Genomic DNA, 26508 nt, shown 5'->3' with positions numbered 1-26508 from the left:
CGGGTTGTTAGAACGTACAATAAGAATCATTTTAAAGCAGTGGTTCAACGTTTTCACATTGCGGACCCCTTTTAGGTTTTCTTGAAATATTGGCTGACCACTTGAATGTTTTTCAGAACAATGTTTAACAGCTGTTAAAAAAATATTTTTAATAGATTTTGAAAAGAGATCTATTGTCGCACCAATACAACTTTTCAGCCTATAAAAAGGAATGTTCTGCCGACGCCCCTTTCCCATGGACCTCTAATTTGAAAATCTCAGCTTTTAAGTTCAAATTCTAAAGCTAGAGAAAATTTGCAAAAACTACGTCGAAGCATTCTACTTTAATTTTGCAGCATCACCACATATTTTAGTTTTGTTTATTGCTGTAATCTCCATTATTGTCCAAAGTATTTCCCAAGATCAGTAACTGTTGTAACTGTGGTGTTAATGCCATCCAGAATAAACTACAAGTTTTTGTTTCCCTTTTAAACAATCGCTCTCCAAATCAGAAATCCATATATATTTCTGCTTTTGGCCTATAGAGGGATGACCGACAATATCGGTTTAAAGTTAATACCTGACGGAGTAATGTTATCGGAACTGGTCCAATACTAGGGTTGTATTGTTGTAATCCAATACAAAATTAATCCAAATATTTCAGCTGTATTTTGCGACGGTTTAAACCCTTGGTCGTCACTGGAGGTAATTAAAACCTCTTATCAAAAAGCAAATAGTGACAAAATAATAACTACGAAATCTTATTTAATTGTCAACTATGTCGCTTGTTTGATCATGGTAATGACGTTATTCAGTATCAAACGGCATCGCGGTACATTTTCTCCAAAGTTTCGAGTCGTAAAACTTGTAAATTAATTATCGGATATCTCTAGTTGGGCCTAAATAGTTACTGGAGTGAGCGGCAAGAAAAAGTAAACTTCGCAAGCCGTTGGATCCTTTTTGGAGGACAGTTGCGTGCCTCGATACTTGAGAGTGTAGTTTTGAAGAAAAACCGAGCCTTCGAACGTCTCAAACAAGCCACGGACGTGTGTGTTGAATTCGGAGATCACCTGTAATATTGACAAGTCGTCCAGACGAAATAGGTAAAGGTTAAGACTACATTGGCTAAATGATGAAATTCAATAGAAAACAGGTTTTGCTCACCTTTATTGAGTACTGTTGAGGACCAGATTTTTCATTTAGAAGAAAAAATGCTGTAAACAATTTTTTATTGCAAAACTAAGGCATAGATTATCCGGTGGTAATCAACAACTAACAATCTATATTCTGTCAATACATTTAAAATGTTCTGCTAAAAATCATCCAAATAAAGGACCATGCCACTTTTCTAAACAAACCCCAAATTAATTGTAGTTAACTCATCATATACACAATGAACTTTTCCTTCCGGAGAGATTGTTTTTTCTTCAAGATTATTTAATTATTAACGCTACATCTAATTGGCCAACATTTTACTGACCTGTGAGTTTTGTTGTGCACAACAAGTTGTCTAGGCTCGTCACCAATTTTGAAGTACAATTGAAATGCAGAAGAGTAACGTCTTAAGCAATGGTAAGCAAAACATCTATCTAAATTGCGTTGACTTTATTCATATCGTTTCATGACTAACTTCGCTTTTTGACACTGTAAATTACCATTAGCCTTCCGCGTTGATGATGACATTTTTTTGGCACTTATAACGTGACTCGTTTGTGTACCACACAAAATGTAGGGCACTTGTTAAAATCCTAGCAATCCGTTTTATTTCGCCTTGCATACTTTACATATACATATATATTTTTTGTTAATTTAGTTAAAATTGAATAAACATATTTGTGCAGCGTTCCGACGGCAGTTAAGTTTACATGATCTAAAAATGTGTTAGTAAACAAAAAAGGGCTTTAAAGTCGCAATATTTCGTGATGGTATTGCATCATACAAGGAAATGAAAATGAAAAGTTAATTAAATTAAAACTAAATATTGAAAATATCCGTTTTTCACCATTCAATTTAGCCTGTAGATTTCTGGGTGAAATTAGCTATAAATGTTATAACCAGCTGGTGTACATTTACCAAGGGATCAATAAAAAAAGAGAACATGCACACTTTCAAAAAAACAAAACACGTGAGCTACTTTGATCTCAAAAATCGGTGTATCAGATAAGAGCAAAAATTCATTGAAGGTAACCAGTAATGCTACCCGGTTCGCTGATCTCATAAAATGTTGTGAGAAGGTTCTACACAACCAGTGAGAACCGACTGAATCGCCACCACTGGTTAAAGCTATAGCAGAAACGACTTTAAAATTAAGACCGCTTTCGCTACTTGCCAACATACAATCAAGCCTGTGGGCTATAATGACGAAGCGCTAACAGGAAAATCCATAATGACTGTTTCGCTTAGGAATGTTATACAGCGCTACAGAGGACAAACATGTTTTTCAGTCATTTCTTTAGGCACAATGTATAGGAAGGATACAGTTTTCGTGGAAATACTGCTCTTGATTTGTGTTTTCGCAACTGGAACAAGCAAAGGTATATATTTGCGATTTTGAAAATTCATAGAAACCTATAGCCACTTTGTATTTACTCAGTTTACTAATGGCAAAAATTAGTTTTTTAATAAAAAATAATGTAGGATAGCCCATTTAATGTTTTTTAGTCGCGCAACATACCTTCAAGATTAAAAGAGTAGGTATAGCCTATACCTTATCAAAATGAATAACAATATGCTATTTTTAAAAAGTACAACAGAAAAGTATAGGATGTTGTTTATTATACAATTTGTTCGTATGTATCTAGTTATCGTTTTAAAAGAACTCCAGCCATAGGACCGAAATAAGAACAACGCAACGTTGGAATGAGACCAAAATAGAGCATATACCTTATTGTTGTATTGCCGTTTAAATCGTAAAAATGTCCCAAATCCGACGGAATAAGACCTAAATGGCCAGAATCAGGCCTCCACTACATTTTACCTCACCCCAAACCCCACCCCCAAGTAGGCTATATGACCAATTTCCCTGATAATTTGAAACCTAACCTATTTTCTCACCCTACCCATTACCCACCAATATTCCTAAACAGGGCCGAAAAATCCACTGCAAAACAGCGGCGCTTCAAATTAGCCATTCAAACTATAGGTCGCCCAAACGTCCCATAATCTCTTCCTTCAATTTCAGGCGTTGTTTTGGCATTTCACCTTTATTTCGATGAATTTAGGATTTAATCCGACAAGTTTTTTTGTCTTATTCAAACGATTTAGACCATATTCTCTCATGAATAATACTGGGTATGGATTTTTTATGTCGTTGATCTTAATACTACGGTTTTATAGATTTTTCTGCTTTAGATTTTGTTGCTTTTTAGGTTTTATTGTGTGTCCCCCTTGAAACAATGAAATTGTGCGGCGCATCTTAAGTAAAAGTAAAAAAAATTGGACAAAATGTGTTGGTCACCGCGGAACTAAACAACTAATAACTTATTCTGTACCGGTCCACACTTTGTCGATTGTCTAGAACTGACGCAGGTGTATATGAGTCCGTGTTTATGTGTTTGTGTGTTAGTGTGTGTGTGTTAGTGTGTTTGTGTTTGTGTGTGTGTGTGTGTGTGTGTGTGTGCTAGTGTGTTTGTATGTAAGTGGTGTATGTGTATACGCGTACGGCACGTGCATACCACTTTTGTATTTGGTACCAACCTACTTCGTATTTTGTCAATCAAATAATTTGAGTGAACGTTCATACAAACCTTAACATTTATGGTAATTTGACAGAAAAATACAGTTGAGAATACAGTTGAGAAGCACGCAGAATACAGTTGAGAACCACGCAAAATAAGCCACTTTGAACGATAGTCCCGCAAATGATTCAACATAATTAAACTCAGCGAAATACATTTTTCATACACCCGAGGCCACATTTATAACGTGCGTCGGTTATCGAATGGTTATATTTTGAAAAGTGTGCCCTGACGTGTTTTCTGTTTTCATGAAGACTTCTTTTCGCGTCTTTGTGTTACTGTATTGCGTAAAATTTCAAATAAGTAATGGTTTTCGTTACAGCAACAAAAATAAGACGAGCTAAATCCAGCAAAGTGGCCATTTGGTGGAACGTTACTGGTTTACAACACTATAAAATACAACGTCTACAGGTATTAAGTGACCGCTCGGTTACAAAACAGCCAAACACCCTATGACAATTGTTTTGAACTTTTTTGCGCAGTGCGCACCTTTTACGCAGTATACCGGTAGTTATCGTAAATTTCATGCTCGTTTTTATTGTATTATAGGCTTTATCGTTTTGTTACTGCGCACTCAGCAAAGTAAGCCGAAATAGAAAGGAATAAATATAAATATATTTCGAATATTTTTTCGACGGGCTTGGGCGCAGAATACAACCTTCTGGCGCACCAATTGAGAAATGCAGCTTATACCATAGTTTTGTATTTCAAGTCATCTTTTCTTAATTGTCAATTTGATTTCTTCATGCGTGGCAATTATGCAGAAAAAATAATTGTTTCTGTCATGATTGCCACTAGGAAAACGCCTACAGCGGCTAACAGGCTAATAATAGACATCTTTACGCGTCGCCATAAAACACATGTAAACATATTCGCGGTTTGTCTTAATAAGAAAAACACCTCTACGAAGAATACATTGCATCGTTGACTAAACATTTTTCATAATGTCTGTTCAATAGCGTTATCACATATTAAATTGTTTGATCTTTATTTTTCGTTTCTAGCATTTGCGTCAGAGACCACTGCAACATTCGCGAATGGTGAGTATAACGTTCATAAAACCTTTTCTGAACTGTAAGGTGAACATGAGGCCAAGTTACGCTATAAACAATTTATACATTATGGCCTCGTGAGTTTTTATATAAACAAATTTTGTTATAATTATTTTATGTTTGAATGAAGTGGTGGACAATTATTTTACCTTCCTCCCAAATATAGATAAACATACTTTCTGTACTTCCACACCCTAATACATATCGTGTGACCACACATAATACCTTTATGCCTTTGAATTCCTAAAAAAGACGCCCAGGATAAACTAACCTTTCAAAACGTGAATTTGTCATTTTTTAATCCAAATAAATCTTATACAAATAAAAAAAAAAACACCAGGGTCTGAAGTTGAAACTGTTAAAAGCAATCACTAATTGTCCCACGTTACAGCCGAATTAAAATTTATACTCACATGTGTTTGTTCGTAACTGGCATCATTCACTTCTTTGTATTATCAGTATTCCAAATTTAGGTTTAAAACCTCATTTTGTTATCATAAAACAAAACGAGAATGTTATAGTTGCGTTTTTTTGTTAAACAGTTTTATTTTTTATTTTGCTTGGTAACATGTTTCTGCAAATATGAAATGGTTACCCGCGCGAAACCGTTCAAAAGTTTGAATAACCCATCGCGATATTTACGGGTTAAATGTGTGAACAATTTGTGCAATTAAGACTAAAATTATACACACAATACAATGGGGTTTAGTAGCATCTGCTTTGACTATACTGTGATCAATTACTTCGGTGGCAGTGGTGCTTAAACTTTTGTAACGGGGACTACTAAAATTTTATTTTGGTTTGCGTAGAACATGGTCGGCAGGATTTTCTAGTAGTAGTAAACATGGCAAAACTGCCGTTTGCGTTCCAAATTTTTTGCAATTGAAATGTAGTGTAATAACATTTAAGGAGAAGGTTCCAAGAGTTTTGTTTTAGTTAATATATTTTCTTCAAAAAAAACTTTAAATCATTCGTTTTTAAAATAATACACTAATATTTCAGTTAGGCCTACGTGGACGCCTTAAACTAGTCCACGTACCCTCAACGGATCCTCGGGCCCCTGGCTTAATCGGTTCAAAACTCCAATTTAATTACAAACAAAATGTATAACATATATTTCAACAGATGTCGTCGAGCGCCTTCGAAGCAACTCTGCTAATCTGACAGGGAACGTGGAAAACTTTTTCTTCTACAAGTTACCCTCATCCCCGGGAGTTTACCAAATAAGCAAGGGCGGGCGAAGAGATGGAAACCATGTGAGCACAAATCCCAGACGCTTATTTATTTCGGCTATCTAATAGTAAACCATAAGATTGAATTTTAAACAAAATTTTGATTATTTATGTCTGTGGTGTTCAAATGGCGGATCTCGATCTGCCATTTGTCAACTTCTTGTGCGCATCGTCCAATTTAGTCTCAAAAAAAACTTTTTGCATTATTTCAGATTCAATGCTGTTGTGAGTAGATCTAAACCAACTCATTATAAATATTTTTCTCACTGAAACAATCTTGCATACTTCACTTTTAACTGTTACAAGGTTATTAATATGTTGTACGGTACTATAATAAAGCACACTGAAAATACCATGTCCAATATATTTGCTATTGCGTTTAGCGGATCATCATGTTGTCAGGTTTGACTGTTGCGGACAGAAACCATTTCAACACATCTGATCTATGTTATTGGTTCTTAACTTTCTTTATATCGTTACCTCAAACAATTTTTTTTTTGAAATACTCTTTTCAGTGATTGAACAACACTAGAATGGCCTACTAATTTGTATTCCTTACCCAAAAATGTTAAACAATCCCATAGGTTGGATACTACATTTTGCTTAACAGCCTTAACATATAGCCATATTACTCCATTGTCAAACTTCTATTTTTTATCTTTAAATTATGTTGTATTTGAATAAACATTAAATAAATTAAAACTGAAAAGCTGTTTACCATATACTTTTTGAAATTTGAACTGCGGTTAAAAACAAACATTTTCACATAATGGATTACTTACTCCTTTGGTAAATTAAACCCCATTAGTCGTAACTCGTAATTATACCCCTATAGGATTAGGTTAACAAGAGCTGCCCGAACTAACGCTAAAGAAAGTGTTTCATTAACCCATCGAACGCGTTTTTTCAGGTATCTTTCGAAGGAAAGAAAGGACCAAAACGTGCAATTTACAACAAAACTTACACGTGAGTTCAAAGGGAACGTCAGTATTTCGGTTGGCGCATCTGCCACAAATTAATTATCCCATGAGCGTGGCAAGTTCGGAAGAATCATGGAGGATAGTTAAACTGTGCCAATCTTGCCTATTTCTAATATAGCAATTATAGTGAGTTTATTCAGTCGTTTAAAAAGCGGTCGGATTCCATTGACTCTATAAGCTTGTTCTATTTATTTATACTTTCACCAGATTAGTAGGACGCTTTTAAAGGATGCCCCAAGTTTGGTTAATATATCGGAACCCGGCCTTTACATCAAAATGATCTGCAACATTTTTTATAGCCACTGGTCAATATTTGTGCGACCCTGAAGTAGCTTATATTCTTTATATTGCCTGACGTAATCAAAGTCAGGGATTTTGTAAGATTGAACGAGAAATGTATTTCGCTAATCTTTCTTTTATTTGTTGCCAAATATATCTCTCTGTAAGCGTAAATACAAACTGACTTTCATTTCTTATCACTTATCTTAATTATGTCACTTGCCGTACCTGTAATACCTGTATTGGACATAACCACTTATCGCTTGGCTTGGAAATGGTTCGTTCCATATTATCTGGTTAGGACGTTGTATAAAACCGCATATATAACATTTTTTAATTGGCTGTAGTAGATTATGAAAAGCATCGTTTAATCCAGTTCATTTCAGGGAACCTTTATTCACATTTACATCGTATGGTGTCACACCATTCACAGCACTCTTTCTTCTCGGTGAAAAATCTGGTCCGGAAAAGTACGAAATAAAGGTCAGTGTTTATACTATTATGAAACATTGCTTCATGATTATTTTACGAAATTAGATTACGCATGCCATCACTGAAATAGTCCACTTAAACGCAATTTTGTGACCAGGTGCAGAGTTTCCCTACTTACATTAGCGTCGAAGAAGTCAAATTTGAGACTTTTGCGGGCTTGGTTTCAACGCGAAACTATACAATGCAATATGGAGGCGTGCAGGATTTCGCGCCCCAAGAACCAACGTTTTGCGAAGTTTACTTTTTTCTACCACTTTTTCCGGTAGGTATATGTGACAACTCGGATAACTTACTTTGACGGTTGTTGAAAATAGCAAATACATTAATTAATTGCAAGTGTAAAACATAGAAAAAAAGACTCGTTATTCCATGTACATTTTATTCAACATTTTTTTCGCATTTATTAAGCTACACAAAAGATTATTTTAATAATACTTTAATTATTACTGCGGCGAAACGTCTGTCCAAATTTGTACCTAACGAATGCAGAGGGAACTCAAATACCATCTGGAACCACACCTTTTGATATAATTGTTTAATTGTTGAAGGTTTCATTCAAGAAAAAATAAATCTTTTGATATTTTCAACAGAACTCGAACCGTACTTTTGTTGTGTCGACGTCATACCACGATACTGGACGTCGTCCTCGTTATAAAGATTATTCGAGAAACAGGGCTACGGTGAAGTCTGGTGGTGGTCAAGCTGTTCTTGGTTACATACTCTTGTCAAAGTAAGATAGCATTTAATAAATCTCGCAAAATACTAAAATTATAGTTTCTAAGCTCACGTAAAACTCGTTTGGTCAAAAAAGTGTCTAAGTCAGGTGGAAATGCGAAAGTATTCGTTTGCAAAATTAAAATAACCTAAATAGAGCTATTAGCTTTTCTAAATTTTTCTATTTATAATTTCTACTTTCTTTTGCAGACCAACTGGTGAAACAATTTCGCAAAAAGAAATCAACGCAACAATGATGACGATGATGCATATCATATTGGATGGCGATCGAAGCGGTATGTTACGCATTGAGTGTTGCGAGTCGTAAGAAAGTTATCTCCCAGTGATGATCGTAGTTTAACCAATCTTTTACTCACACATGAGATATTTCAGTGGTTGCATGTCGATTTTTTGTTTAGTTTTACTTCTATACAGTGTAATTTATATGTCGACATATTCTAGAGCAGGGGTCGGCAGCCTTTTTCTAGTCGCGGGCCAAAACCAAACTTAGAAAGGTCTCCGCGGGCCGCACAAATGTTAATTAAGAATTGTGGTATTAAAATGTTAGAGCAACTGTCAATCAGGCGGGCCTTGGACATTTTTTGCACTTAAAAACGTTTAATCACATTTACAGTGGCAGTAAATTGTTGACGCAAAGCGCGAAAAAAAAGCGTTCGTTTGGTTAAAAATTCAAGTTCACACGTCGTCATCCGTGCTACTAATGAAGAGTGTAATAAAACTACTTTGAGGGAACGCGATAACATTTAAAGTTAATCTAGCTCAGTGTTTGTTAACCGTTTTAAGTCAAGGCGCACCAGGTGAGCGAAGCGAGCGCGATTTTTTTTTGGGGGGCATACAGATATTTCTTTTAATGTTTTTGCAAGTTTTGTTACATTGCCGAAAATAAAAAAATGTTAAAAAATATATGTCCAATAATTTTGAATACGTTTTCCGTTTGTTTGCGACGCACTTGGCAGCCTTTTACGGCGCAACGGTAAAGAATCGCTGACCTAGTTAAAAAGGTAGCTTCCATGCGTATACAAACCAAACATATAATGAACATTCGCGCGAAGCGCGAACATTTTTCGCAATTACATAGTTAAATTAATCAAAAAGTATGTCAAATAGACTCGTGTCTGGTTTGTCTAGGAGACGGCGGGCCGAATGGATTTCATCGGCGGGCCTCATCCGGCCCGCGGGCCGTAGGTTGCCGACCCCTGTTCTAGGGCGTCCACAAAGTTAAGCCAGGGTTGACTTTTTAAGATTAATCGGTTACGAATGACGTTTCAATTCTTTTTTTAACTTCCTTGTCAAATCATCGCACGTAGTCATTTGGCCGACTTGCGACTTCACATTGTATCATTTGCATATAACAGGTAACGCAATACCAGTAAGTTAACTGCCCTGTTTAACGTGATCTCTTATGTTCCGTCACTGATGTCGCTCAAGTGTGACCAATGCGCATGAGCTGGATGGGTAAAACGCATCACCACTCTAATATGTTATTCTAATGTGTTGTGGTCCCGCTTCGTTTACTGTCCTTAAGGCAGTAATCGCGTACGCGCATTTTACAGTCACGTGTTTCGTTCATTGTACCGCATTTCTTTACTGTTTTGCCTGTGGTGATTACCACTCGTGTGTGCTATGTAAATTGCCAATTATCCAAGCTTTATAAGCTTCTGCCTTTTTATTCTTACGCCTTTTTCAATTCTACTCTTCGAGCGAACAATACAAGAATACAACAGAGTTATTGGTGGCCAGTACTAAACTCGAAGGGGATTCTACCAACTGAACGAGTTCTACGCAGTTTGGTATCGAAGATATTCTTTTCAACGATGGAAAAAGTTGCAAAGCTGATGCAAGAACAACTACAAGAGCAGCAAAGGCGCCATGATGAACAAATGAAGTTAAATTCTTGCCCTAGTCGAGAAAGCCGGTTCAAGTCAAAACGCTGCACCTTCCGTTGCTACACCAAGCTTTACCTCATTCGACTCCACGTCGAAGCTGTGGGACGACTACTGGTCCAGGTTTACAACGTTTATACAGGCACATGCTGTACCAGAAACGAGGGTGGCTCAAGTTTTTCTTACCAATCAAACCCCTACGACGTACAAGCAAAAGGAAAACTTCTTCAACGGCTTAACGACAAAGGTCTACGCTGTCGTTTGGAAAAATGTAAATTCGCGCTAGCACAAGTGGAATACTTGGGACACATTTTGTCAAAAGATGGTATTTCCAAAGGATCAAAGGTGGATGCCGTTATTAAAATGTCATCACCAAAAGATGTGTTAAGCTTACGTTATTTTCTTGGTTCGGTCCAATTCTACTGCAAGTTTCTGCCTTCACAATTTTCAAGCGTGGCAGAGCCACTGTATCGACTTCCCCGGTCAAACATCGCATGGGAATGGGGTCATAACGAGCAAGCTGCATTTTGCAGATTAAAAGAATTCCTGACAGCTGATACAGTTCTGATACATTTTGACCCAATGTTACCTATTGGGATTTCCTGCGATGCATCAAACGTTGGTGGTGCAGTTTTTCCGCTATCATGATGGAAGCGAGAGACCAATTGCCAACGTATCCAAATCACTAACTAAAAGCCAGCGCAACTACAGCCAAATTCAGAAGGAGGCTCTTGCTATCATCTTTGCGCCGAAGAAATTCTACCAATATATATATGGTAGGAAATTTATTCTACTGACAGACCACAAGCCACTATTGGCATTGTTCTGTCCTACTAAAGCTACGCCTGCTCTAGCTGCAAATCGCTTAGCACGGTGGGCACTTTTTCTTCGACATAGAGGAAAGTGCACATGACACCGACACGGTTTGTGCAATCACCAGTCTTAGTTTGCAAGTGCAACCCACCGATTCGGCGTTACTCCGAAAGGAAAGTGGAAAAGATCCAACCTTATCCAAAGTCATGCGTTTTACGAGAGAAGGTTGGCCATCTACTATTGAATACAACGATCCAGTTGCAAAGTTTCGCAAGGTTGTGGATTCGTTGAGTACAAGTTTTGGGTGTCTACTGTATGGTTCACGGTTAGTTATACCGGAATCACTTCGTTCTGCAGTTCTACAGATCCTTCATCAAGGACATTTTGGGATTCAACGAATGAAGCAACTAGCAAGAACTGCAGTCTATTGGCCAAATATCGATGACGACATTACTGTTCTTTGTCACAAGTGCCAAACTTGTGCTGAACATCAAAACGCTCCACCAAAGGCGCCTGTACATCCATGGATGATGCCGGAAAAGCCATGGAGTCGATTACACATTGATCATGCAGTTAACTTTCTGGGAAGTAATTGGCTTGTGATGATAGATGCTCACTCAAAATACCCATGTGTACATCAAACGCAATCTATGTCATCGAGAACAACTATGGAGTTGTTGGAACAAGATTTTGCCCATTTCGGTTACCCCCATACTATTGTTTCCGACAATGCGCAAGCTTTTATGTCCGCCGAGTTTTAAGACTTCTTCAAACAAAGGGGCATCGTTCATCTGACCGGAGCTCCATACTTTCGTGCTACAAATGGTGCGGCAGAACGATTAATGCAAACTTTTAAAAAGGCACTTAAGAAGTCTTCTAAACCTCCCAAAGAGGCATATTTTAAGAGTTTCTACTGCAATACAGGCGTATTCCGAACGCCAGTGGATTTTCACCAAGTGAACTACTTAACGGCAGACAGATTCGGGCCAAAATAGATACTCTGTTGCCTTCGCCAGCACACCTGATGCAACGTAAACAAACACAGGGAACACGAAAACCCGTGAAGATCACTTCTTTTAACATTGAAGACCCATGTTACGCTTTGTATCTTGGTCCAAGACGTACCGAGGATGCTCGCTGGGTTCCTGCCACCATTATTAAACGATGTGGCAGCCGTACTTTTCATGTTAAGGTTCTTCCACGTGGTCCAATTTGGAGACGTCATATCGACCAGCTACGCGCTCGATACGCGTCCGATGAGGATTTGGAACCGGGAGCGGAAGCAAGTATTCCGCAGGGCCTTACTGCTAGTGCAGATTCAGACATGTCACTGAATCACAGCTCTCCTTCATTCGGTCCCGACAATCCTCGACGAACGAACAGATCGCGTAAACTTCCTGAGCGATTTCACTTCTGATGAGGGGATTTCGATCTTCGAAGGGGAGATATTGTGGTCCCGCTTCGTTTACTGTCCTTGTGACTGTAAAATGCGCGTGTTTCGTTCATTGTACCGCATTTCTTTACTGTTTTGCCTGTGGTGATTACCACTCGTGTGTGCTATGTAAATTGCCAATTATCCAAGCTATATAAGCTTGTGCCCTTTTATTCTTACGCCTTTTTCAATTCTACTCTTCGAGCGAACAATACAAAAATACAACATAATGTATGCTTTGTTGACCGGAGTCGTTGAAAAATATCGTTTATGCTGTTGTATTCTGAGTATTTCGGATAGGGTTGTAATTGTAATTGCATTAAAGTGAGAATTAAATAAGTAAAGTGACGTTGCGTAGATCTCACTAAGTCGTTTCTGTACGGAATCCAAAACCCGATTTTTTAAGAGCCAGATGTATACGACGACCAGCCTTACCTCGTGTAAGAGACTTCAAGTTCCAATTGCCACATTAAGGGTCCAATTGCCACATTTAAGTTTCGATTGCCACAGATTCGCTAAACGCTACAATATAAAGGTATTTCTTTAAATAGACATTTGAGTTTCCGAATGTTACGCCCTGCCGCGCCCTAGTATATTAGAATCTACCGCCTAACCTATACTTGTCCGACAGGACGCAACCGCAATGAGTTCTTAAAAAGATAATGGGGAGTTAATTTGCCTCAATGCTTAAGTTTATTCTACAGACCACACAACTTAACCCAAGCAACTTAAATGTATTAGATGAGCCAAAATGTCAAACACCACACCAACGCTTATAATACGTGAGCAAAGATTACTTACAAGACAGAACACTACACAAAACGTGCTGACCTCTAAACGCAATGGCCCACTTCCCAAATACTGGACAAAAGAGACGTTCAGACGCCGATTAATATAGACACCTTCTAAACAGCAGTTACGTAAGAACTGAAAATGCCGACAAGGGCGTCGACGGAATAAAACCCAGTTATTGGAAAGTACGCGATTTAATAAAGTTAGTAAAAATAACGATGGCACGCGATGCAGAAAAACAAATTAACTGTCCGAGGACGGCTGGCGCCAGCGAACAGATTAGATCAGAACAAGGTGACCATTATTTGCGAGATTGGCAGTCATTAAATTTAAAAGTCCAGTGGAAAATCGCCAGAGGTCAGATTAGAAAGATAGCTTCACGAGAAAAACACCATTAAATGTCCCGTGTGCAGAGAATGTTAAGCTGGCTTAAAAGGGCCGTGTGCACAAACAGATTACTCTTAAAAACACATACCAACCAAAATAAGAATCAATGTTACAGTTTAATACATTTCGAAATATGAACCCAAGTCCCTATAGACCCTATTTTAAAGTAAGGCGCAAATTAATAATTAAAGTTAGAATTCGCAGTTGACAAAATGACAAGAAAAACACGCTACACCGAAAAGCACAATATTGGTTGTATTTTGGTAAAAATGTTTCAAATAACTGGGCGAAATATTTTTCTTTATTAATCTACAGAATTTTGCTGTGGCTCTAGTTATTAAATGCTATTGACGAGGCTATTTTTATGTATATGTTTTCAGAAATCTTCCAGCGTATTCGGTCTAACATTAGCAATCTTACAAGGAAGGTCGACAACTTTTATTCCTACCCGATAGCAGATCCTCCCGATGTATATAGTTTTCCTGGTGGAAATCAAGTGAGAGCGTTTAGCACGTGTAATCTTTTTACCTTAAAAGAATGGTTAAAGTTGGGGTCACTAGAATTTTTTTTTTTCTCTAAAGCAGAACAGATAATTTGCACGAGAAAGAAACCTTTAAATAAACTGCTTTAAAACAAGCTCCGAAACACAATGAAGTTAAGTGTTGTTTGTATTATATATATATTTTTTATACAAGTTTTGTCAGTTTTGGGTCAAACTTTTATATTTCAGTAATAAAATAATAACTTGTTTTGGGTCAAACTTGTATTCAGCTGTTATGCTTGTTTCAAAGTAGTACACGTAAAATACTTGCTAATAACTGTTTTTCTATAAAAATTACGACGTATGAATAACACATAAAACAAGTTATGATTTCTTTCAGATCTATTATAAAGTTGGAAACACTTCCCGTGTGAGTGCAGCATACAACAAAACCTACACGTAAGTTAACACTCAGTAATTGAGGTGTCTTGTCAACGTGAACTATTATCTATCGAACATCACAAACTTGTGCTTACATCACAATTACACGTTTTCGATAATTTTTTATCCACACTTAAGAAACACCCGGTTGAGGTGTTTCAAATAGCGAGAAAATGACTTGAATTGTTTTACACATATGTTAACAGACACTTAAATAAAATGATTTGATGATGAAAAGCCAACGCGCACAAATGACACAATAAGAATCTACACTTATGCGAGCTTTTCGGGGCAGTTTTTATTACCTTGTGGTGTTTTTTTTGTTTTACCCTGTTTGATGTAGTAGGATTATGACACAAAACTCTGTAATAGGTTATCGACTGCCCTTGGAATGGCCACGTAAACGGGCTTTTTTTAGTCATTTATCGTTAATTAGTTTTTTAACATTGAATGCGATTGATAAACTGTAACACAGAACCTTGTGTAAACTTTTTAAGTCATTTATCTTTAATATATTTTTTTTAATATTGAGTAGCCTAAGATTGACAAACTGCAACACAAGACCTTAATAATCCGGTGAATCTCGTCTTCATTACTTTCAGGGGTCCGTCGTATATCTTTGCCATTGTCGCAATGCACCCCATGACAGCGATGTATTTTCTTGACGCCAATTCAGGCCCAGAAAGTTACTCGATTGAGGTCAGTGTATCTGTGATTTCTAACATAGTTTGTCTTATTTGTCTTACGATATTTAATTGCCCGAATTTAAAACAAAAAAATTGCTTTTTGGAAATAGGTTGATTCCACGCTGTTAATTCGCGGCAAAGGGATTCTTCGGACTTTCAATGGTTCGGTTTCTTTGCGAAATTATACTCTTAAATACGAAGGCGTTCAAATTTACATGGGGCTGCATGTCTCCAGCGTTTGTGAGGTTTACTTTTACCTTCCCCTAACATCGGTAAGTAACAGGCTACATGTGCGACTACATATGCTAAATTTCGTTTATAAATTATAACAGTTTTTTTGCTCAATCACACACAGGTAACCTTACGTTATAGCAAGTTAATAAATTTACTAAATATATAATTTGAGCACGTTTGGTCAAATTCAATTTACTCTCGTGAGTCAGTGTTTCCTGATGTTAACAAGCAACTTTTCTTTGTAGAATTCAAACCGCAAGTTGTCAGTGCTAATACCAGATCGTGGGAGATGGAGTTTTAAAAACAAGGCGTCGGTCGAGTCCGGAAAAGGCGAAGCCGTCTTCGGATACACACTTTTATCAAAGTGAGAAAAAAAAACAGTTTCCTATACTACTCTTCATCAACTTAACGAATGACTAATCTTGTTTAAAACAACCTCTTTATTCTGCGTTAAACTGTATGGCCAAATGTTTACTTAATGTTAGCAAACCGGTCAGGCTCCGATCTTTATAAAGTTATGGATTCTCCGTTCACTTCATTTGATACTAAACACATCTATACACCAGCATTGTTATAACTTGAATAACTTTGTATAACGCAAAATAAGCAACATATTTGGCTTAGCGGGATAAGTTATCCCTCTTCCAGTTTAACCAAATAGAAAATCAATAGTCTCGTATTATTTGCCGAATATATTCATGACATTACAGACAAAAAGGTGAACAAATTTGGAAAGAGGAAATCAAGGCAAGCATGCTGACAATGCTTCACCTTATTTTGGGAGTTGACCAATCAGGTAAGCCCATGGACGCCTCTGTTGTATTTAATAGTTCCAGTTACAGCTTTAAAAAAAATCGAGTTTCGGCTTAAAAAAAAGATAAACAAAACAAAAGTTTTTTTTTAGTTTTTTTCCTAACCAGTTGTTACACTTGTTGAAAAAATATAATTTCCACACTACATCTTATTCTGACATGCGTTGTTATAAAGTGCCCTATTACAAATTTGAAACACCAAAACACGGTTTTAAAGGCAACCTATATTGGATCATTTAGAGCTTTATATTTTGCATTAGTCGCCAGTACTTGGACCACCTGGTCAGCTGATGGCTCAAGTTGTCGACAAAAGGGAACTCAGTCAAGAACCCGAAACTGCACCAGCGGACATTGCTTGAAAACGTCCAACATAGTTGAAGTGCAAAAACGACCATGTAGCGCACCGGCCTGGGTACAAGGTAAGAGTGTTGGAAATTTTTTGTCAAGATTAAATTCCAAGTCGACTCATTTTCGAAAAATCATTTTTGTTACGTCAGATTCCGATACAAGTCATTGGCCTAAAGTGAGATCCATGTCACGTCACATTCTAAATTATTTTTTATCTACAACATCGTTGAACAAGACCAATTCTGTAGTTTGCATAGCAAACAACAAGAACAAAACAAATAGCAAGTTGCGACTATTAGTTCAATCAAGTAATTTGAAACATTGATTTAAGTGCACTTAACACTATAGGTACGACTTTACGCAATAACCTTTGCGGTTCATGTACGAAGTTAGTTTCTTGATTAGGATTTATATATGTTTATTGTTATGGTATCCGAAACCTTTGAGAGTAGATTCCTGTTGTTCGATTATAAAGCTTGACTTACTGGTATTACGTAAGTAAAATGTAAAGTTAAAATACTCATCTAAAACACACGATCAAATGTTTGATTAAATTTGGGGGAATATATACGTATCAACAACCTAATGTTTTTTGTATACCAGTAAAAGCGAACATTCAGATTAAATGCGCTGTTTTTTGTATTTATCTCGTTGTAGGAATCTTCAAGCGTGTTCGAGCCAACTCCCCCGATATCTCGAGAAACGTCAAGAGGTTTTACGCCTATTTTTATAACAAAGCATCGTCGAATGTTAATTTACCTCATTATGGTATAGAGAGAGATTACGTGAGTATTGCCAAATCAACGGGATAAAAGTACAATGTTTTCCAAGTTGCTTCACGATTTTATAAGTTGTGTGTGTCCGATATAATTGCTTATTACTTAAAAATTGTACATAAGAAATATTTTGTACGTAATGTATAAGGCCATAAAATTGTACGTTAAGTATTAGGCCCAAATCTTAATTTAAACTGTACGATGTTTAGAAAGACTACTATTAATTGGGCGGTGCATTTGTAGTGATTTGCATAGTCATAAATTCCTAGAAGCATTCTGTGTGTAAACATAATCGCACTGTGTTCGCGTACACGAAAATACCAAATTGAATAGTATCATGGAATTTTCGTTGAGCAAAGAAATATTTAGGTAGCGTTATATATTGATGTCATAAAACATATATGCTTTAGAAGAAACCTGCTGTTTTTAGTCCAACAAAAATGGAACTCCAATGAAGTTTAACTATACATCAAGGAAATTCAGCTTAGGACTTTTTTTATTACGTCCTATTTGATAAATAATATACTAAGTTGTTGATAAGCCTGGACCACCAAAACTAGTTTACCTACCCCAGTTTATAAACCCCAACCCAGAATGGTATACGCTCCCAGAGTGCCCAAATCTGGTAATTTTGTTACTATATAGTTCAAAGGAAATAACCTCATTTCACGAACTCTTTGTGATGAATAATATTTCAGGTGTATTTTAAAGTGGGACAAGAGCCTCTGCGGCGTGCTACGTACGACTCCAGTTACTCGTAAGTACAGGGAAACAACATAAATTGAACCAAGAGCCTTAAATAGTGTTTAACATCACTAATGGTATAAAGATCTAAAAATTTAACTGAAATCATAACAATACTTACGCCAGGGCTGCGGAGTCGGTTAAAACTAACCCGAGTCCGACTCCTGTCAACTGTGCGATTTTGTCGAGTCCCGAGTCCGACACTGACTCTACAGCCGGTTTTCCGACAATTTACGTAACTAAATAAGGTGGATATTCAGCAATGCACTTATAGGGGTGTCGTATAATTCATTCACTCACAATATATGGTTGGAATATATTCACCACATTGTATTAGACCTTTAGAATTTCCACCTGGCGGCTATATCAGTTAAAAAAATTGGCACTGTGCATGCGCACGTCAGACTCGGGTAGTTTTACGTAGTTTTACTCGAGTCCCGAGTCCGACTTCGACTCCGCAGCCCTGACTTAAGCTACTATAGCTTTTTTAGGCTTGCTTTATATGCTAATACGTTTACTACTGTTTGCAGCGGACAGTCGTATTTTCTCGAAACCTTTGCAATCCATCCTTTTACGGCAATGTTTGTCTTGGATGGCAATTCCGACAAGAAAACCTATTCAATCGAGGTCTGTAAAAGCTTTCTTTGGGACTGTAAGTCGTTAGAAGTTTGTTTAGAATTATTGCTTATATTGTAGATAGCAATATCTGATACTTAAATTTGATGCAGCATTAAGAAATTAAGTTACCGCCCGTTGTATAACAACAATTTGTCAATAAATTTACATTTTAAGGTGACAACCGGTAGGTTACATCGCAATAGTTGCTGAAATGCCTATATTAGGTTGGTATTGGATCGGCAGTGATGCCATCCTAGGATCGGACGAGTAGCAATGCTATCACAATATGAAATCGGGTATCGTCTCCTATCCGATATTATCGGACATATTAAACGTAGACACAATTTGCATACAATTTTTGTCTCGGCAGGTGAAGTCCGGACTTGATAGACCTGGAACCGGCAGATTTCGAACGTATCAGGGGTCAGTGTCCCTTCGAAACTATACGCTTCAGTTTAATGCAGCGCAGCATTACCGCAAACGTGCGACAACATTTTGCGAAATTTACTACCTTCTGCCACTAACGTCGGTAAGTAAGTATAGAAAACGAGTAAAAAACTTTTTCTGAAAGGCTAAATGTTATCCAATGCTACCCACCAACAACAGACAAAGTACAGAACCTTAGACCAGTTAAAGATTTGAAGCTTTGAGCTGTCAAAAATACATAATTTCGACTCAGCGGGTCAAGTACATATGAAATACAACACTATAACCTGAGCTGAGATGGGTTAAAACAAAACAAGTTTCATAAGTGAACCGTAAACCTTTGAAAGATTAACCGGTCGTGAGTCCACTGCAGGCTAGTTGTATTTCTAGCCTGTCTTGCTTGCATTTTTATCGACAGATTTTGTTGACCTGTCGAAGCTTGTACTATGATGCTATGATGCGTAAGCCGTTATGGTTTATCAAAAATGACTTAAGATAGGCTAGATCACAGTGTTTGTCCACCTGTGTGTTCCTTTCATTGAAGTTTCAGAAGTATTTACTAAATTGCCTTATTACTATAAAAGAACAATAATTGAAATTGAAGTGAACTCATGAAGAACATCGATAATTGAATGAGCGAAATCGTTTCTTACGTTTTGGTCAAGACTACAACCGTCGAAAGTTCGATAAGAACGCATATGTTGAGCATTTCAAGAATAATGGGCAATATTCCAAGTTACGAGAAATGCAGATTACTGTAAATACAACAAGTCCGTATTAACACTTTGTATTATTTCAGGCATCTAACGACAAACTCGTCTTTCTAGCAAAGGATCATGAGAGAAGATATTCGGAAAATAAGGCGTCGGTCCAGTCAGGAGGTGGCCCAGCTGTTTTGGGATACACACTTTTATCGAAGTGAGAATATGTTTCAAAACGAGTGCTTTGTTATTCAGTTTGCTTAGATCTATGTCAAACAATCGGGCATTTACATTATGCTTTTATTTAGAAGAAAAATAGTTGTTTTAAAAAACCTTTCTGCAAATATATTTGAAACAACAATCTACCTGTTTTCCCGCTCTTTTTTTGAAGAATTCGTAGAATTTATACATACTACTAGGTGTTGTGTACAAACTTGTTAGATCGTAAATATTCAAGTATATTCTGTGTTTAATTTAAAATTTTTGCTGGCTAAATACTTTCCATGCCGCACGAATACATTTTTGGCGCTTATCTCGACTTTGCAGATACGACGGAATTGAAATTACAATGGACGAAATCAGAGATACGATGATGTCTATGATGCACCTTATTTTGGGAATTGACCAGCAAGGTATGAGCTGCCATAATATCAAGTCCAAGTGGGCGAAAGGGATTGCGATAAAAAAGGAATAACGTTACAAAACATTAAACTGACCCTTTATTAAATTTGTAAAAACATTTTTTTTTCAATTTTTCATAACTGATTAAAGATGTCAAAAGATTACAAGTTAGTCATACGTGGTTATTGGATTATGGTTTGTTTTTCTTGCCACTGAGATTTAAACAAATGTAACAAAAATTGCAATATGTTTGAATACGCGAATCTAATTGGAGTGTTTTATTGCAACATAGTTTCTGTTTTTAACTTTTGTATTTTATTGAGTTTTGTTGGATTATTAGGAAAATCAAGATCTTGAATGTTTTCCACAATATGAAATAGTATTTGCGGCCAAACTAAAATACGTACGCCATGTATTAGGCTGCGCTTAATTGCAACACGAAGTCCCATATAAGGTACGATGATTTGTCTTAAGTTTGGAGCCACTGGTCCCAGTGGTCATCTTGTCCCGACAACTGCCCTGGGCAACAAACACAAATAAGACTCCGGAATTGCATTATTGGCCCCTGTCCGCAAAACAACAGCAGAGTTGAAAGGGAGACACGGCCGTGCAGCATCCCGGTTTGGGCCGCAGGTATGAATAACGTAAAATGTTGACGCTTTGGGTTTTTTAATTGGTTATAGAAAGTAAATTGGCTTTCAAACTGTTTGATCAACTTTATTGGTGTCAAGTACTTTTTTCGAACTTTGTATTTTTTGAAATTTTTAATAATATGTTAAGTTTCGATGTCCCATTTAAATACGCTCTGGGTGAAAAAAGTGTGATTAGTTTTATGTAGATTTCGTTGGGGTCTTATACTCTAACAACACACATGTGACTGAAATTGACTTTTACACAGACCGTATTGATCCTTTTAATTTTATTAGATGACAAGTAAACAACACGAACGTTTGCTGCTTTTTGCCACTATTCTAACTTTTCCATATTCAGCTTGCTGTCTACCAATCAATATTATGGAAATTGCCTTTCTACAGAAATATTCGAGCGCTTTCTATCAGAACGTGGCATTCTTACATGGCTCGTCGAAAACTTTCACCGCTACTTGCTGCCAATTCCCAAGGAGGTGTCTCATTTTATCGACCATTTAGTGGAGAAACACAACAGACGAAACTATGTGAGTTTGATTAAACGACTTACAAGTGCTGGTTTGTCCCTTTTTTACCTAAAGAAATGCCAGTTAACATTAAACGGCAGACATCTTGCAATTTAAAGTGCATATAAGTGACACAATTCACCGGTGCATTCCGAGAGCGTACATACATATTGGAAATAAAAATAAGAAATTTGCTTATTTGTCGCAACACACGTTTTCTCCGATCTATCGAATCACTTTTTTGTTAAAGACATTATTTTATTATGTTATGTTACTCTACATCAAATTAACGTAGGCCTATATACTATGTTTAAACTTGTAAGAAAATAGCAAAAGTATGCAATGCAGCTTGACAACAAAATGTAACCTAAACTGAAAATAGCTTATAGTCAATTCGTAATAATTATTAACGTGGAATAAGCTTCGGTGTGCACCTTCGGCATGATCCGCATCTTTATAACTGGCAATGTAAAGCCACCATAAGCCGCATTAACAAATGATAAAATCCTATAATTTCACCTGTTGAAGGATCGTCTCGGATATTTAAATTAGTTTTTATGCTTTCTAACCCTCCTATCGCATTTAACCTACCAGCTGAGAATCTCAGTCAGATCATAATTCAGGTTAGTTTATATTAGCCTGCATGCGGTGAGTCTGCCTAAAAATCACGAAATCTTCTATCTACGTGCAACAGTCACATGTTCAAAGCCAGTCAATGACAGCTTTTGTGTACTAAAATACTTTCGTTCCAGGTGTCATTCAAAGTGGGAGAAGCGCCATTTAAAACTGCTATTTACAACAGGAAATACACGTAAGTTAGTAAACGTAAAGCAGTTACATACACTGCATGTGTTTTTGGCCAATCAGGCGATCAACTTAAATAGAATGCATCATTGAACAATTTCTAATGTTATGTCTTTTAAGTGGGCCGTCGTATACCTTTACAACATTCGCAACACATCCTTTTAGAGCAATGTTTCTGCTTAAAAGCAATTCTAGCCTTGAACGTTACGTAATTTCGGTGAGCATACGATTTTATATTTTATTTGTTAAAATTTTTAACAGATTACTGAAAATGCTACATTCTTAAAAGGTATATTCAGATTTCGCTGGAAGTAGCAATGTTGAAGATTTCCATGGATCTGTTACTTGGCTTAACTATACGATGAAATATGGAGGTGCGCAGACATTTTCCACCAGGATTTCAACGGCTTGTAAAATCCTATTTTTCTTACCGCTGACTACGGTAAGAAGTCTGGAATAAATGTTTTGTGAGCCTTGTTAATTTTCGTTTTTTTTCTCCATTTTAAAAATTGCCCTAAACATGCAAAATAAACTTGACATGTTTTCATTAATTAGGCTATTCAATCAATTCAAAAATATCATACAGGGTTAATGTGATGTTCAAAATAAAAATGCGCAGTAAACTTTACCTTTTGTAAAGAAGTTTAAAAAAATAATGTGAATTTATTTTCTTTCTTGACCATCTAAGACTGTTTATAAGACAGATAAAACATAAAATAAATTCTTAAAATTTTACAGAAATATATATTTCGCCGACGAACTGACGATGCCTTATAGGCGAAAACTATAATTCTGTAAAAAAAATTTTCTGTTTTTATCAACAGTCTTAGATCATCTGAATCTTTTAATTACATTTTATTGTCTGCGGCAGATTCCTTACTTCCTAAAGTGTTTCAGTTTTCTTGACCACATTTTAGTCTTTTACAACAAAAATCATAATGGTTCTACAGAAACTCTTTTGAGAAGCACATAAATAGAAAGCTAGCGAGAAGTGACCTTGTCAAATAAAATATTACTGGGTAAAAATACAAAGTAGTAGTAATAACTAACGCATATTTATTGTTAATAACTGTGAAAATAATGATTTCCAAATACAAGTTTCTCTTATAAAATCTAAATAAAAAATAGTGGATACAAATCATCAATTATTGGAGAGATATCAGCTTTTCTAAAGTAAATATAAAAATTCAAATTGAAGACCATAATAAACATGACTTGTCCATTCCACTGATCCTGATCCATTAGGGGAGGTGCGGGACCCATGGAACAGATTTGTTTTTTCCGTAATATCTTTCGAATTACAACTCAAAAACACTCGCTGTTATTTCCTTTGGAAAGCTTACAGCTATGGATACCTACAATCCTACATGGAAAAAATAATTTAAATCTGACATATCCTTCTAAGTTTTTTTTTATATATAAAAAAACAACTTTTTGTTCCATCGGTCCCACCCCACAGGACCTATGGAATACCCCACAGGACCTATGGAACAGAGCATGACTGCATCTAAAACACTGCGTAGAGTATTCCTGAAGTGCATATAACTATACTCAGTTAATGGTGTATTAATAGTGGCACAAGAAAATCTATTTGGAGAAATTAAATAAAAACACAGGGAAACAAGCACAAAATGCTGAAATGATATTTTTTTTTATTTCTGGTATAATTTGCCACCCAGGTTTATTATATCAATTGTTTTTATTTTTTAGGAGAACATATCTAGAAATATAATAATAGTCAAATGTGCGATTTCGTCGAGTCCTGAGTCCGACTCTGACTTTACAGCCTATATTCCGCCAATTTACGTAACTAAATACTCAGCAATCCACTCATAGTGATATCGTATAATTCATCCACTCACAATAACTGGTTCGAAAATATCCACCATATTCTATTCCGCTTGTTAAAAAAACTGCAGTTGACGGTAATATTAGTTTTTAGTACTGCGCATGCGCACGTCGGACTCGGTACTCTGTTATTTTACGTGGTCTGGTCTTACTCGAGTCTCGAGTCCGACTCCTTCGAGGCCCGAGTCCGACTCCGCACCCCTGGTCCTCAGTGAACAACCCCTTATTAGATGATCTTGTCTTAAAAGTTGGCATACTAATATCCTTAAAATCTAAAAATATGATCACAAAATGTTCAAGAGACCAATGGAACAGACTGTTCCAAGGGTCCTCTAATCGCCATTAAAAAAATACTCATGACTAGCCAGTATTCTGAACCAAATTAATCAAATAAACTTTCAACCTAGATAAACCCTCGTATGTACCTAGATAAACCCTCATCTCCACAAAAAATATTCACTGATTTACAATTACCTAAAGACTATCAAAACACCTTACGAATGTCAAGCTACAAACTATATTTTTCACCTAGAAAAGTGAAAAATGAAATAAATCATCCATTTCCAAAACCATGCTATAGCCTTTTTGGAAAAAGTTCTGAACACAAAATCTTATTCCCACAACCTAAATTTTATTTAGTTCTGCCAACAGGGGGCGCAATATGCCATTGTTCCATTGGTCCTTATGTTCCATGGATCCAGCACTTCCCCTACGTGAAGGTTTCTATGTAATATTAACAAATGATGCTCACGAGTGTCATATGTCCCAGCCATGGAAGTACGTTAATGAAAGATCAGCGATTGTTTTCTACCTTCCAGAAGTCTAATCGCGAATTCAATTTGTCGTACACTTTTCCAACACGACGGAGTGAAGCAGTTAATGCGTCGGTTTGGTCTGGCGATGGGGCTTCAGTGCTTGGATACACTCTCTTATCAAAGTAAGATTTGTCCGCATTACGCTTGACGAACTGATTTGCTCATTAAATATGTGATTATACATCTTCTTGTTTGCCAAATGTGAACATGTGTGAAGCTATCCTTATTTTGATCAACAGTGTTATACATACTTTTTATATTGGGATCCATAATGCAAACAAATAAATATCCTGCTAATAATGTTTTAGATAGTAGGCCTACAGTTATAACTCTTGCCTCCTGAAGCAACTTTTGTTGATTTACATAAACGAACTTTGCAGACCCGTCGGAATAAAATGCTCAGAAGATGAAATTAAGACCGCAATGCGAACAATGATGCATATCATTTTGGGAGGTGATAAAGCAGGTAAATTAAGGTTTTGTATTTTAACATCTTTCAGTTCAACATTCCACTTTTACATTTAACGATGTGATTGAAAATCATTTTCTAATAAATTGTACGGCATATTTAAATCTAGTTAGAGAAGCAAAATAACTAAGTGTACAGAAAGCTTAAAACATTTCTGTAGATTTTACCAAAAATTTCCAAAACGTACACGACACGTTCATTCACATTTAATTTGGCGTTTTCGACAAACTGTCTCACTAATTACTTCACTCACATGAATTTATTTCAAATTCCCAGTCTTTATATTATTTGATTTAGATTAAATTAGACTATAGGTCATATTGTCCAACATGGTTTAATGGAATGGAAAACCTTTTCCACTACGATAACAAAAAGAGAAAATCGTGTTTATTTTTGCTTTTTGTCCATGCACCTAAAACAAATTTATATAGATAAAAATGCCCTGCTTTTTTTGTTGGGCGCTAAATTTTTAAAAGAAGTATTCTGTGTCTTGTAAATTGCATGTTTTACTTTATAAAAGAAATCCTAGAGCGGGTTCGATCCAACTCGTGTAATCTCACAAGGGGCGTGGCAAATTATTACCCCTTCCCGTTGCCCACCCATTCTGAGGAAACCCTAATGAAAAAAGGTGGAAGATATTCAAAGGTGGAAAATGTATTCAAAACAGGAAATCAGGTGAGCCGAATACAACCACGAAATAATGCGAAGAGCCTGACATAAAAGCCCGTTTTTGGTTTA

The 26508-nt window shown here is 36.5% G+C and overlaps 1 protein-coding gene across 1 annotated transcript in view; it reads left to right on the top strand.

Annotated features, from left to right (window-relative positions):
* The first annotated feature begins 2406 nt into the window (after nucleotides 1-2406).
* The window catches only part of LOC146135656 (uncharacterized), a 28335-nt gene continuing 4233 nt past the window's right edge, over nucleotides 2407-26508 (top strand). Inside the window, exons 1-29 of the mRNA XM_083396108.1 lie at nucleotides 2407-2513; nucleotides 4721-4756; nucleotides 5894-6024; nucleotides 6911-6966; nucleotides 7646-7742; nucleotides 7849-8013; nucleotides 8342-8481; nucleotides 8676-8761; nucleotides 14174-14289; nucleotides 14675-14733; nucleotides 15318-15414; nucleotides 15512-15673; nucleotides 15881-15999; nucleotides 16346-16431; nucleotides 16708-16866; nucleotides 17453-17580; nucleotides 18270-18328; nucleotides 18846-18942; nucleotides 19304-19462; nucleotides 20159-20277; nucleotides 20607-20692; nucleotides 21156-21314; nucleotides 21716-21855; nucleotides 22587-22645; nucleotides 22759-22855; nucleotides 22928-23080; nucleotides 25305-25423; nucleotides 25682-25767; nucleotides 26291-26445. Coding sequence (XP_083252234.1) covers nucleotides 2441-2513; nucleotides 4721-4756; nucleotides 5894-6024; nucleotides 6911-6966; nucleotides 7646-7742; nucleotides 7849-8013; nucleotides 8342-8481; nucleotides 8676-8761; nucleotides 14174-14289; nucleotides 14675-14733; nucleotides 15318-15414; nucleotides 15512-15673; nucleotides 15881-15999; nucleotides 16346-16431; nucleotides 16708-16866; nucleotides 17453-17580; nucleotides 18270-18328; nucleotides 18846-18942; nucleotides 19304-19462; nucleotides 20159-20277; nucleotides 20607-20692; nucleotides 21156-21314; nucleotides 21716-21855; nucleotides 22587-22645; nucleotides 22759-22855; nucleotides 22928-23080; nucleotides 25305-25423; nucleotides 25682-25767; nucleotides 26291-26445 — 3198 coding nt within the window. The 5' untranslated portion in view covers nucleotides 2407-2440. The remainder of the gene's footprint in view (nucleotides 2514-4720; nucleotides 4757-5893; nucleotides 6025-6910; nucleotides 6967-7645; nucleotides 7743-7848; nucleotides 8014-8341; nucleotides 8482-8675; nucleotides 8762-14173; nucleotides 14290-14674; nucleotides 14734-15317; nucleotides 15415-15511; nucleotides 15674-15880; nucleotides 16000-16345; nucleotides 16432-16707; nucleotides 16867-17452; nucleotides 17581-18269; nucleotides 18329-18845; nucleotides 18943-19303; nucleotides 19463-20158; nucleotides 20278-20606; nucleotides 20693-21155; nucleotides 21315-21715; nucleotides 21856-22586; nucleotides 22646-22758; nucleotides 22856-22927; nucleotides 23081-25304; nucleotides 25424-25681; nucleotides 25768-26290; nucleotides 26446-26508) is intronic.

The sequence above is a fragment of the Ascidiella aspersa genome, chromosome 8 (assembly GCF_963924565.1).
Source record: "Ascidiella aspersa chromosome 8, kaAscAspe10.2, whole genome shotgun sequence".
Classification (NCBI taxonomy): Eukaryota; Metazoa; Chordata; class Ascidiacea; order Phlebobranchia; family Ascidiidae; genus Ascidiella; species Ascidiella aspersa.
Note: the sequence above shows the minus strand (reverse complement) of the source record. Positions and strands in the feature narration are given on the sequence as shown.